The sequence below is a fragment of the Tiliqua scincoides genome, chromosome 8, assembly GCF_035046505.1.
Source record: "Tiliqua scincoides isolate rTilSci1 chromosome 8, rTilSci1.hap2, whole genome shotgun sequence".
In the NCBI taxonomy this organism is placed as follows: Eukaryota; Metazoa; Chordata; class Lepidosauria; order Squamata; family Scincidae; genus Tiliqua; species Tiliqua scincoides.
In genome coordinates, this window is record NC_089828.1 from 43,216,216 (window position 1) to 43,228,299 (window position 12,084).

General features: G+C 48.0%; 1 protein-coding gene across 1 annotated transcript in view; it reads right to left on the reverse strand.

The window, feature by feature from the left end:
- Positions 1-386: 386 nt before the first annotated feature.
- FCHO1 (FCH and mu domain containing endocytic adaptor 1) overlaps positions 387-12,084 on the reverse strand; it is a 54,173-nt gene continuing 42,475 nt past the window's right edge. Inside the window, exons 20-29 of the mRNA XM_066634997.1 lie at positions 11,352-11,975; positions 10,618-10,730; positions 9,303-9,405; positions 8,303-8,414; positions 7,121-7,276; positions 5,817-5,949; positions 4,327-4,526; positions 3,648-3,712; positions 3,297-3,461; positions 387-821 (exon numbers count right to left, since the gene is read on the reverse strand). Of these exons, the coding sequence (XP_066491094.1) occupies positions 799-821; positions 3,297-3,461; positions 3,648-3,712; positions 4,327-4,526; positions 5,817-5,949; positions 7,121-7,276; positions 8,303-8,414; positions 9,303-9,405; positions 10,618-10,730; positions 11,352-11,975 (1,694 nt within the window). The 3' untranslated portion in view covers positions 387-798. The remainder of the gene's footprint in view (positions 822-3,296; positions 3,462-3,647; positions 3,713-4,326; positions 4,527-5,816; positions 5,950-7,120; positions 7,277-8,302; positions 8,415-9,302; positions 9,406-10,617; positions 10,731-11,351; positions 11,976-12,084) is intronic.

A 12,084-nucleotide genomic window follows, 5' to 3' on the forward strand; every position in this document is an offset into this window, starting at 1 on the left:
AAGTGACCCAAGGTCATCCAAGAAGCTTTGTGGCTGAAGGGGGATTTGAACCTGGATCTTCCAGGTCTAAGTCCACCTCCCAAACCACTACTCCACCCTGGCTCTCAAATAAGAGCATTTTGAGAAGAAAAAATAAATGCCACGTCCACCAGCTCAGGCAGGGAAAACACCAGTGTGGGCAATACAACAGCCTCCCCATGTTATCTCACATTCAAGCCCAGGGATAAACACTGGAATCAAATGAAGGCTTTACTGGAAACAAGTTTCTGGGCTTAGAATCATGACTTCCGCAAGCCTGGTTGTGGAATCAATTAGTCAAAACAAAACAAAAACAAAGGATTTTTTATTAGAAAAAAACAAGTGTTTTTATTAAAAGAGCAATGGTTCTCACGGGTGCTTCGCCTAGCAGCTTGGAAAAATGAGATCATCCCTCCTCTGGCTCCAGAAGGCAGCACTGAGGTTAATGAGGGAAATGAACACAAAAGGGAAATGAGTGCAAAGCAACTTAGGTGTGAGAGACTGAGAGTAAAAATAAAATTAAAAAGGGGGGGAGTAAGGGAAGGAAGGTTCTTCTTCAGTGCAATTTGGAGCCCACCCTTCTCTTTCCACGCGCGGATTTCACAGCATTTGCAAAGTACCCGTCTCTTCATTCAGGGTGTTACTGGAGTCCTCGACTCCCCCAATCGTGCATTGTTCCTCCAGTGCTTAAAATTCAGACCAAAAATAATTTAAAAACAAATAGATATTCTAACTTCCAGCACGCTTCTTAAGAAAAACAGCAGCAGGCAGAAGTTCTGCTCAGGAGCCGGCGAGGTAAATTCCTGGCAGAGAAGAGAGAGAGGAGGAGGAGGAAGAGGGTTATGGAAAAATAATGCTGCACGGGATAGAGCTGGGAATGGCAGGGGTCCAGAGCTCTTGGTTTGTCTTTTTTAAACAAGAGAACACACAGCAAGGTTCTCGTCTTAAGGAAATTCCAGATGCATGGGCACAAGCCTATGCTTATCAAAAATGGGAACATATGAGGCAGCAGAGCCATAACTAGCTCTGCTAGTAACTAGGTGGCAACCTGCCCCGGGCGCTACACCAAGGGGGGAGCATGACTGCCCTTCAGGCTCCACCCTAGTTACAGAGGAGGCGCTGGCAGCTTCAAGCCCCCATTCCTTCTCCTATAGAGGCTCCCCTGGAAGGAGCTGCAGTGGGTGCCCCTCCTCCACGGAGAACCAGGAAGTGATGTCATGTGACATAATGTCACGTGGTGCCAGGGCAGTGCGTTACGCCTCTGTGAAATGGCCAAATCCATCAATCTGCTCAGACTCATAAGGGTTCTCATTCATTCATTCATTCATTCATAAGGGTTCTTTGGGGCTCCAGCAAAAAATTCTTTCCCAGCCTCAGATCCTTTGCACTGGAGAGGGCTGAGGGCTGAACTGATGCAAAGTCTGGGCTCTATCACTGGAGCAATAGATCCTCCAGCTAAAAATTAATAATTGTTATTGTATTCAAGGGATTTAGTTCCATCTTTTCAGTGAAAAGACTCACAAGGTGGCCCATGAAAACATTAGCCCTAGTATTGTGAGAGGGAGAAATATTTATTTATTTTTCACATATTTTTATCCTGCTCTTCCTCCAAGGAGCTCAGGGTGATGTACATGGTTCCTCACCTCCTTTTCTCCTCACAACAACCCTGTGAAGTAGGTGAGGCTGAGACAGAGTGACTGGCCAAAGGTCGTCCAGGAAGCTTATTGGCTGAGCAGGGATCGGAACCTGGATCTTCCAGGTCTAAGTCCTGAACCAATACTCCTGAACCATTCGACCAGGGCCTCCAAACCCCGGCCCGGGGGCCAGATGCGGCCCGCAGCCAGCCTCTTTCCGGCCCTCGGCAAACCTCTTGTCCCCTGAAAGCCTCTGGCCCACTCAACTGAACATGACCAGAACTGTGCTCTGATTGTGTCTGGAGGGTGTTCTGAGGGCCAGAGAGGTTGAATGAATGAGCCCATTCATTCATTTATTCACTCACCTAAGTTCCATCTCTAATTTATTTAAATTTTATATTTAAATTTTTTCCCCCGGCCCTCCACACCACGCCAGATATTTGATGCAGCCGTCTAGCCAAAAAGTTTGGAGACCCCTGCATTAGACCATCCTGGCACAAGGTCATGGCACATGGTTCCCTTTACCCTTTCTCTCCTTCACCCTTTTCTCCACCAACTCTCCAGAGTGCCAGAGGCTCACTGGAGACTGGGGGTTCCCCGCGGGCCAGACTGCGAGTCCCCAAGGGCCACAAATGGCTCCTGGGCCGGGGTTTGGGCACCCCTGCCCTAGATCATCTTTCTTCTAGCCCCAAAGGCTGTAGCATTTCCTCACAAGAAAGGTGCTTCAGCCCCCTGATCATTTGCGTTGCCTGTTCTGCACCTTTGAAGTGAGGTGACAAGACGGGCTCTGTGCTAAGCACAGTAAGGGGGGAAACTGAAGAGCACAGACTCAGTCGCAACTGATTGGGACAGTAATTCTAGTGGATGACTCAGGACAGTGGGCTGGACTAATATACTACCAGATGTGGCGACAGCCACTGTTCCCCCAAGCTGTGTGGCCACACAGCTCAAAGCCCAGCTCTGTGCAGCTCACAGCTCAGCAACCCCGAAGTTTGGTGATGATGCATGAAATCACCACTGAGCATCTGGAGATGATGTCACAATGCTGTGAAATGGCAGAAGGGTCTGCACAGTGGTGTGGATGCCTTATGGGGATTCCAAGGCAGGAATCCCAAAGTGTGCATCACAAAGCCTTAGGGCAGTGATTTTTCAACCTTTTTCATCTTGCGGCACATTGACAAGGCATTAAAATTGTCAAGGCACACCATCAGGTTTTTGACAATTGATAAGGCACACCATGCTGCCAGTGGGAGCTCACATCCCCCATTGGCCCTACTAATAAATGATCTTAATTTATTTTACTTATTTATTTATTAACCTCCCCACAAACTCCTGTGGCACACCTGTGGACAACTCGCAGCACACCAGTGTGCCACAATGCCACAGCACAGTGGTTGAAAATGGCTGCTTTAGGGCATCGTGGCACATTCACAGGAGTGCTGCGGGATATCCCCAATGGCTCTTCCTACCTGTTCTCCTGGGTGCTGCCATCTTGGATCTCACAAAGTCTTTGAGATTTGGGAACTGCCATCTTGGATCTCATGAGATTTCATAAGACGATGGCACCCGGCTGAGCTGGGGAGAAGAGGCCGTGGGGGTGCTATGACCCAGGTAAATTTGGGAACCGCTGCTCTACTCTGTTACCTGTAGCAAATCTTTTCTTGACAAGTGACATTCGGTATCCACTGCCAACCAGCTCCACATCCACTCCAGAAATGGTACTGCCCTCACCAGTGAACTGGGCAGCCACTGGGCTTGGTGTGCTCGGGCCGTTTAAAGGTTCCCAGCTGGCTACAAGGCGGCCACAACCTGGTGGTGGGAGATAGAAAACAGAGCATTCTACAAAACAGAGGGATTGTGTCCACCATCTTCCCCTACACTGGCAAGCAGGTGGCTTCCCGTCTACTGATTGATCATGGAGGTAAATTGGAACGAGGCAGACCACCTGCCCCAGAACTATACCTTAAAATCACCCCGGTCCAGTTACTGCCTCACCTCCATGACCCTTGGCGCCAGGGACATCTAGCAGCCGCCAAAGCAAGCGTTTCTCCTCCAGATTCCTACAGAAGGAAATGGAGAACAGTTCTGTGAACTGGACAGAGTACTAGACAGTATTTTCTCCACCCTCTTCCCCTCAATGCAGCCACTGCCCAAACTGCAATTTTTGGCCTCCAAGTATTGCGTGTGTTCATTGGTCACTGACCATTTGAAGATGATTTCAGTTAAGTCTAAATCACTGTTGCTGCTTTTGTTGCCGGCTGCACACAGTCCATTCTTCACACTGTCTGGTAATCCATGGGGGAGTGTTCCTCACAGACCACCGGAGAGAATGGAAAACAGACCACACACAGCCAACAACAAAAGCAGAACCCACAGATCTTCTGTATAAATAATAAAGCTAACAAATCTTCTCAAATTATTACAAATTTAATTCTATTTTTGTGTGCAGGGAATGGCGGTGCGGGGTTTGCATGTCGTCCATGACAATTCCAAGTTTTGCCTCAGTGGTCCGTGGGCTCTGAAAGGTTGGGAACCACTGTTTTCGAGAAAGGAACAATAAACTGAGCAAAGAAACTTGAGAACACACCCTCAGCCTTTGGAAAAAGAGGAAGACACACACAGATGGCAACCTTGTTAGTCCACTTCTGTTTCACCCTCTGGATTCGAGTCTTACCAAGAAGCCATGGGCTGAAGTTGGACATTGGCCACGGGCTCCTCTACGGGAAGCAGGACCTGGACGTTGGTAAGCATGGCACCTGATGCAAGGGCGGCCGCATTGTAACTGTAATCCATGCACACTCGGGTGGTATCTGATGCACACTCCCAGTTCACAGCCAGTTGCAAGGGAGCCCAAGCTGGGCCTTGCTTGGAGTACTGGAGTGAGGGAGGGGAAGAGGAAAAGACCCACAGAGAGACATGCTAATCGTTAAAACCATTTTGTTAAAAACCATCATCCTGGAATTACAGGCAATTACACATTTTATGAACGAAAAATTGCAGGATTCAGACTATGAAGTCCTGGCTGACTGCTCTAAAACAGTTCCAAGAAGGCAGGCAACAAATAAAAACTTTTTTTTATTTGGGACTTACTGGCAAAACAAAGCACATTGTTCAACACCCATCTCCTGCTTATTTGACCTGTTATAATTGTTCAAAATAGGTCTGGATAAATGACTGGATCTTATTAATATTGTTGTAATAAAATGGTAAACATGTAACAGCATTAAACCAAATTGCAAGATGAAACAAATCAAAGAATACTTTACCCTATGGATTTCTAAACAATTCAAGTGAGGAAACTTCTGTCACAACTGAAGTAGCCAGAGAAATAAGTGCTGGTTTTAGCAGTGGGAAGATCTGGGTTCAAAATCCCTTCCCAGCCAGGAAACACACTCAGCCTAACCTATCTCACAAGATTGTTGCAAGCATAAAATAGGGGAAAGGACAATATGCTACCTTGGAGATGGAGAAGGGGTGGGGAATAAAAATGCAAGTAATCTCTCTTCCCTGAATAAATTATGATCAAATGCTTTCAGCTGCAACCTCAGAAGATGACTTTTATGAGCCCATCACAGATCATTTGCAGGCTGGTATAGAGTCAGTAGACCATCAATTCGGAACATTTTTTGCATGGTCTAAGCTGCCACCCTCCCCCAAAAAGATACAGCAGCTGTGGACTACTCCCCCCCCCACTCCCCACACTCAACAGAGAAACTGAGTCCTACATTCCAAAATCTCTGCTTGAATACATGAGAGAATGTCTGGCTAGATCTCTCCTGCTGCGCACAATAGCAAAGCTCAGCAAATTATGAAGAATCTTTCCACTGAAAAAAAAGAAGTGGGGGTTCTAAAATATCCTAGTTTGTATCTGCCACAATTTTAGTTAGTCAAAAGGATTTCTACCATCCTATGCACACTTATCCAGGAATAAGTCCCACTGATCTAAGTGGAACTTACTTCCGAATAGAAATCATAATCTTGGGCTGTAAACTACATAACCCAATCAATTCATCAACCAAAAAGTTGCACCTCCAGTTCCATTCCAAGTTAGGAAAGAGGGGAAAAAAGACCATGCACCAATTCTCCAGACACAGGAGAAGTTTTGGCTCTCAGGTTCCCCTTTGCTCTCACCTCTAAGCCTTCCCCGTCCCCCAAGTCTCCCACCTGGTATCTGAGCAGGGGCACGTTGTAGTAAGGGGCGGCTGCAGCCTGCTCAGCTTGCTTCTGGAGATGGGCGGTGAGGGCGGACATGTTGAGCCAGAAATCCTTGCTGCTGGGGTCGCTCTGGGATGGATCACTTAAGGTATGGGAAGGGGGAAGAGAAAGGAAAAAGCAAAGAGGTCAGCCCAGTCAAGGAGAGAAGCCTGCTTGCAAGTCACTGCCCTTTTGTGCTTTCGTTATTTCTCCCTTGGACTGTATTTTGGGTTTCTTTTGCTGCTGTATAATACAGAAATTTTATATTTGAGACTGAATTATTATTATTATTCTTGTAACACATCCAGACTGGAATGGAAGGTCCGCAGGGAACCCAAACAAAATGCAGGGTGGCTAAAATATCTCGCAAAGGAAGGGAAGGGAAGGGAAGGGAAGGGAAGGGAAGGGAAGGGAAGGAGAGAGAGAGAGAGAGAGAGAGAGAGAGAGAGAGAGAGAGAGAGAGAGAGAGAGAGAGAGAGAGAAAGAAAGAAAGAAAGAAAGAAAGAAAGAAAGAAAGAAAGAAAGAAAGAAAGAAAGAAAGAAAGAAAGAAAGAAAGAAAGAAAGAAAGAAAGAAAGAAAGAAAGAAAGAAAGAAAGAAAGAAAGAAAGAAAGAAAGAAAGGCTTGTGTGGTTGAAAAAAAAAAAAAACAGGAAGGAACACACGTAGGGTCACATCTGTTTTGATCCACATGCCCTTCCCTCTTTAATAATAACCGGTACTGGATTACTCCTTTGACTTTAATCCAAGGCGGTTCACATAGGCAGGCTTTCTCTAAAACCCTGAGGGGGCTTTTACAATAACAAAGAAGTTCGATCTTTCAAGAATCAAAAAGCATTCCAGCTGGATCTTTCACAGTCTGGTATCACCTCTGGCCGCATCTGCCTCCCATGCTGACTGACAAACAACTCTCTCTCACTGCAGGGCAGCCAAGGCAGCTGGAATATCTCATCTCAGCCATTTCTTGAGGTCTCACCACTCATGGAAACTTCCGGTGATCTCAAGCTGGTGACCTTCAGCAGTTATCTTTGGGCTCTACCCTCTAGACCAGACCTCCTGCCCTATCTGTCTAGCACTCAGCTACCAAATCATTCACTCTCTCATTGCTTTGACTACATCACACCCTTCCTAAAATTCCCTACCCTGGTTTGGATCCTAGTCTTAACTTTCAAAGTGGCAGGCACTTGTTCTCTTCCATTCCGTACAGTGCAAAGGCATGTGCGTCGACGGCCTTATATAAATAAACACCATGTTTACACCCCCACATGCAAGTTACCTAAAGAGAAGGTCCGTGCTGGGTAGGAATTGTTTGATGGATCCTGTGTGGAGGAGGCGGAAACTCAGGACTGGAGGTGCAGGGGCACTACTGAAGACACGGACGATTCCGGCCGGGAAGGACATTGTGAGTTCACCGGTGACCTTGACGAGGCAGCTGGGAGGGTGATGGAGCAAGACAACAAGAGCTCCATTCTCTGGTCAACATCACCAGCAATTCATGGGTCAACGCTGCCCCAGGACCACTCCCCCTCATGTACCTCCATCCCAATGAATGTAGGGGTCCCCCTTCTACTGAGTCAGACCACTGATCCACCTCTGTCTAAGACTGTCTCCTCTGATGGGCAGCTGCTCTCTAGAGTTAGAGGCAGGGAAGCGGGTGGGGAGGGGAGGGACTTTCCCATCCTTGCTACCCGAGATCCTTTTCAAATAGAGATACCACGGACTAAACCAAGAGTTTGTGCTCTACCACTGAACTACAGGCCTGTTGCTAAGCATATACAGTTGGCCCTCCTTATCCACAGACTCGACAGCCACAGATTTGAGTTTCTGCTGACCCCTCAGATTACCTCCAGACATGATTAGAAGGCACTTTTGTGCATGCCTCCCCGTGCCCCAGAACACGTCCCAGGCACAACTGGAAGTTGCTGGCATGAACTGGACTTCTTGTTGCATCCTGGAGGCTTTCGAGGGGGCTGGGAGGTCATGTATGACCTCCAGAGGGCCAGGTGCAGGCCCCAGATAAGTTTTGCAACACTGCCCCCCCCCCCGCATATTCCATTATCTGCAGGTTTCGGTATCCACAGGGGGTCCTGGAACAGATCTCCCACAGATATCGCTGGCCCATTGTATATATATATCGTGTATACATTATATATAATAGATAAAGCTGCTTTATAGCAAGCAAGAACACTGGTCCGCTGAGCACAACTCTTCATAGTTTTTCCCAGTTCTGCTACCCATAATTCCTTTTTAATTGAGGATTGAACCGAGGACTTTGTAGGGCATGCAAAACAAGTGCCCTACACCTGAGCGTTCTTTCCTCCACTCAAGAGTTATCTATGGCAATTGACAAAAGAAGAAGGGGAGGGTGTTCTCCAGGGAACTGCAGGAGCTCAGGAATTAACGGCTGGGTCCTCCAGACCAATTCACAGTCCTCCCCTCCCATGCACCCCTTTATTACCTCTCAGCGTTCTGGCCCTTGAAGTACGCATGAACGTATTCCGTGAAGGCAGTTGCCACGGGCAAGGCACCCTGAGAGCCCAGGACCACGGGGGAGGGACCACGAGAGATACCTGGGGGGACAGAATCAATCGAATGCTGCTGAGAAATTTGAGAGAAAAATACAGTGTAACATAATATATAGATGGTATTAAATCTAAAATAAAATAATAAAAAAAAACTTTCTCAAAAATGTTGCAAAGATCCAACTAAAAATGCCGGTGGCTGGTGGAATAAACATCATTTTTACAATAACTGGGTCCTCGTGGGGTTTTGTTGAAGGCTTAAAAAGAAAATCCTCTGATGTGTGGAATCACAAGGCTCTTGGTGAGAACACTTCAGATGCCACCAAGGTTGAAAATCATGTAGCATTCTTCTAATGGGGGGGAGGGAGGGAGACACACCAGAAGATGGCAACTTCCATGGAGAACATTGTTGTCAGTAACAACTCCTCTTTTGCACACATACATCCCTCAGTTTTACCACTTATGAATGGGGTATGGATCTTTTGTCTCTATATATTCCTATATATAGGAATAGCCAGTTAGAAGTACATGTGTTTGAATTATTTCTCAATTAAGCAGAGTATCATTAAGATGCTGGCTCCTTGTATCATCTCCTCCTCCTCCCCCGCGCTCACACAGGCACCCCACAACCCAAGCATCATGGAAGCACCGCTTCCATAATGAGAGCCAAGACAGCCAGGATGGTGTAGTGGTTGTGGAGATGGACTTCAACCTGGAAGATCCAGGTTCAAATTCCCAATAAGCCAAAAAGCTTCCTGGGTGATCTGGGGCCAGTCACTCACTCTCAGTCTCACCTACCTCACAGGGTTGTTGTGAGGAGAAAAGGAAAGGAACCATGTACACCATCCTGACCTCCTCTGGACTTTGGAGGGAGGGTGGTATAAAAATGTGAACAAACAAACAAACACGCATGTATCCCCCTTGCAGGGTACATACCAAGACCTGGCTGGGTGGCCATGAAGAAGGCCCGTTCGGTCACACCGACTGAGTTCTGGGTGTTTGACAAAGTCCAGAGAGGTGAAGGGCTCAGGGAGCGAGGCTGAGGACAGAGCACAAGGAAGGCATTACCTGGGGAGAGGGTTCAAAACAACCTCTTCACTCTGTCATAGTTAGTTAGGACGTATGGAAGAAGGATTTGATAGGAGTAAATAGACACAGAGTATTCTCTCATAAAGGGTGTCCACCACAGACATTACTAGTACTATTGCAGATACTGGCATCCAGAGAATCTCTGCTTTCATTTTTAAAAAAGGAGGGAAGCTTGTTTGTAGTTCACATGGGTGCAAAGAGCCATGAAAAAAGTTGCAGGCAACACCCAATGAAGCAATGCAGGATTTGTGGTAGACAACGGGAAGTGGCTTCAGTTGAAAGACGTGAGAGTGGGGTATGGAGAAGGGTGATAACTAGGACTAACTAAGTAAAAACATACAGTGGGCCTTCCTTATCCGCTGGCTTGGCATCCACGGATTTGACCATCCATGAAGGCTGAGCCTATGGCTCGATGGCCTCAGAAGACCTCCCAGACACGACTAGAGGTGGTTTCCAGTCATGTTCGAGAGGCTTCTGAGGAGACCAGAAGGTCATGCATGGCCCCGAGGTAAGTTACTGTGATGCCATGCTGGGCCCCCATGTATTTAATTATTCATGGATTTTGGAATCTGCAGGTAGTCCTGGAACGGATCCCCCAGGGATATTGAGGGCCCACTGAGAAGTTGTCTCCAATTAATTAGCTGAAGATTAAAATATGTTAATTTTAGTAGAAGTACTTTAAAAAGCTGAAGGTGGCATCTCAGAAGAGGCATTTCCCCTCACAACCAGGATGGAAAGCCTAAGATGACACAGCCCCTCCCCAGTGGTACACTGGAGGAAGCACATGTGTGTATCAGGCACCATCTCAGAAGAGGCATTGTCCTTTATCAGACACAGGAGAGAATGCCTCTTCTCAGAGGTTGCTTCCTACAATACCAACATGTATCATCAAAAAACAAAGACAGTTTTCGTCTTGTCTTTAGAATGATAGTTTTTCTCAAAAGCAACATCTGTGTGCTGAAAATCAACTAAGATTTCGCGAACTGGATAACAGCATTGCCCCTAATGATAAACCTTTGGCCTTGTCCCTCTATCCACAGCCTTCTGTCCCCCCGCCCAAAAACATTTCAAATTCATCAATACTTCGATAATATGGGCCACCATAGCCCAGGAGAATGCATTGTGGCTTCGATGGGCTCACAGCTAGGAAGTCAGGACTCACCGTATCATTGCCAATGCAGGAAGCTGAAACAGCAGAGGGCCTCTTGGTGCGGCTTCGCTGAGGCGGGGCCACCATGGGGGTCAGGCTGGGTGGGGCAGATTGAGGAAGGGCAACTACGAATAGAACAAAAAGCATTCATTAGAACCATCAGCCTCAGAAAGACTGGAAGAGCAAACTGAGGGTGAACTCCATTGACTGATGGCAGGCTGGGCGGAAGTATAAGTAAACTTCGCTTTAAATTAAAGCTCGGGTCCTATCTGGAACATGGAATAGTAGGAATAGCAGCCCTGCTGGATCAAACCAAAGGCTGATCCATCTAGTCTAGGATCCTGCTTTTCCAACAATGACCAATCAAATGTGCGCCCTGGCACCCAGCAATCAACACATAGGTGAGGAGGAGTTCGGTTCCTCTTTGAGGAGGGGCTGTAGCTCAGGAACAGAGGATATGCTTTGCATGCAGATGTCCCAGAGTCAATCCCTGGCAGCATCCCCAGGCAGACCAGCTGAGAAAGACCCCCTGCGTTTGAAACTCTGGACACTGCTGGGTTACATCAACGATACTGAGCTAGATGGACCAAAGGTTCGAGACTCAAAAGAGCAGCTTCATATGTTCAAAGCTCATTGGAATGATTTCCCACACATTTTAATCCTCTCTCTACCAGCTATTTTTAGCTCTGACAACCAACCGTGTCCCATTCCCCCCCCCCCCCCAAAATACAATGATCTCTGCTCACCAGGTTCAGATGAAATATCTGGGACAGCTGGAGTGCCATTCTCCGAGTCTCTGCCCCGTGGGGCCCATGGGGAGGGACTGGTGGAATCACCGCTGCTGGGAGGTGCTGGGGAAGAGGAGGAGGAGGAGGCCGAGTTGGAAGAGAGGCAGCTGTCCTGTTCACAGGCCCGTGGCGGGCAGTCCGAGGCCGGGCTGCGAGGCCGGGCTGTCCATGCCCGTCGGCTGCTCACTGTGGGCTCCACAGAGGAGGTGGCAAGAGATGCCTCTTCATGCTGACAGGAAAGGTTGCTGTGAGCCACTGCAGGCCAGGCAGACACAGAGTCTGCCCAGTCAGGCTCAGCCATGAAGCAGGCACGGTCCTGGGAGGTGGGCTGGGGCAGCCAGGGGCTTGGTCCATCCTCGGCAGGCAGGCCACAGCGATTGCCACGAAAGCTCAGAGAGCTCTTGGAGGCCCGTTTGTTGAGGGGGCTCTGGGGGGTGCAGGGCCGTGGGCTCCAGAGACGGGAGTCTGGGGAGGGCCCTGTGGCAGGATGCGAAGGTGAGTCCAACCCGGAGTCTTCCACATTCTCTGGGGATGAGGAGGAAAAGGGAGAAGGGCTGGAAGCCAAGAGGTACGATCGGGGTGCTGTGGCGAAACAGAAAAAGGCAGTGGTGTAAATAGCCTTATGGTTCTCCCTTCCCATCTCAGGATCTTCCTCAAATGCTTAAGAGTCACTTCACTCTCCTCTCATTAA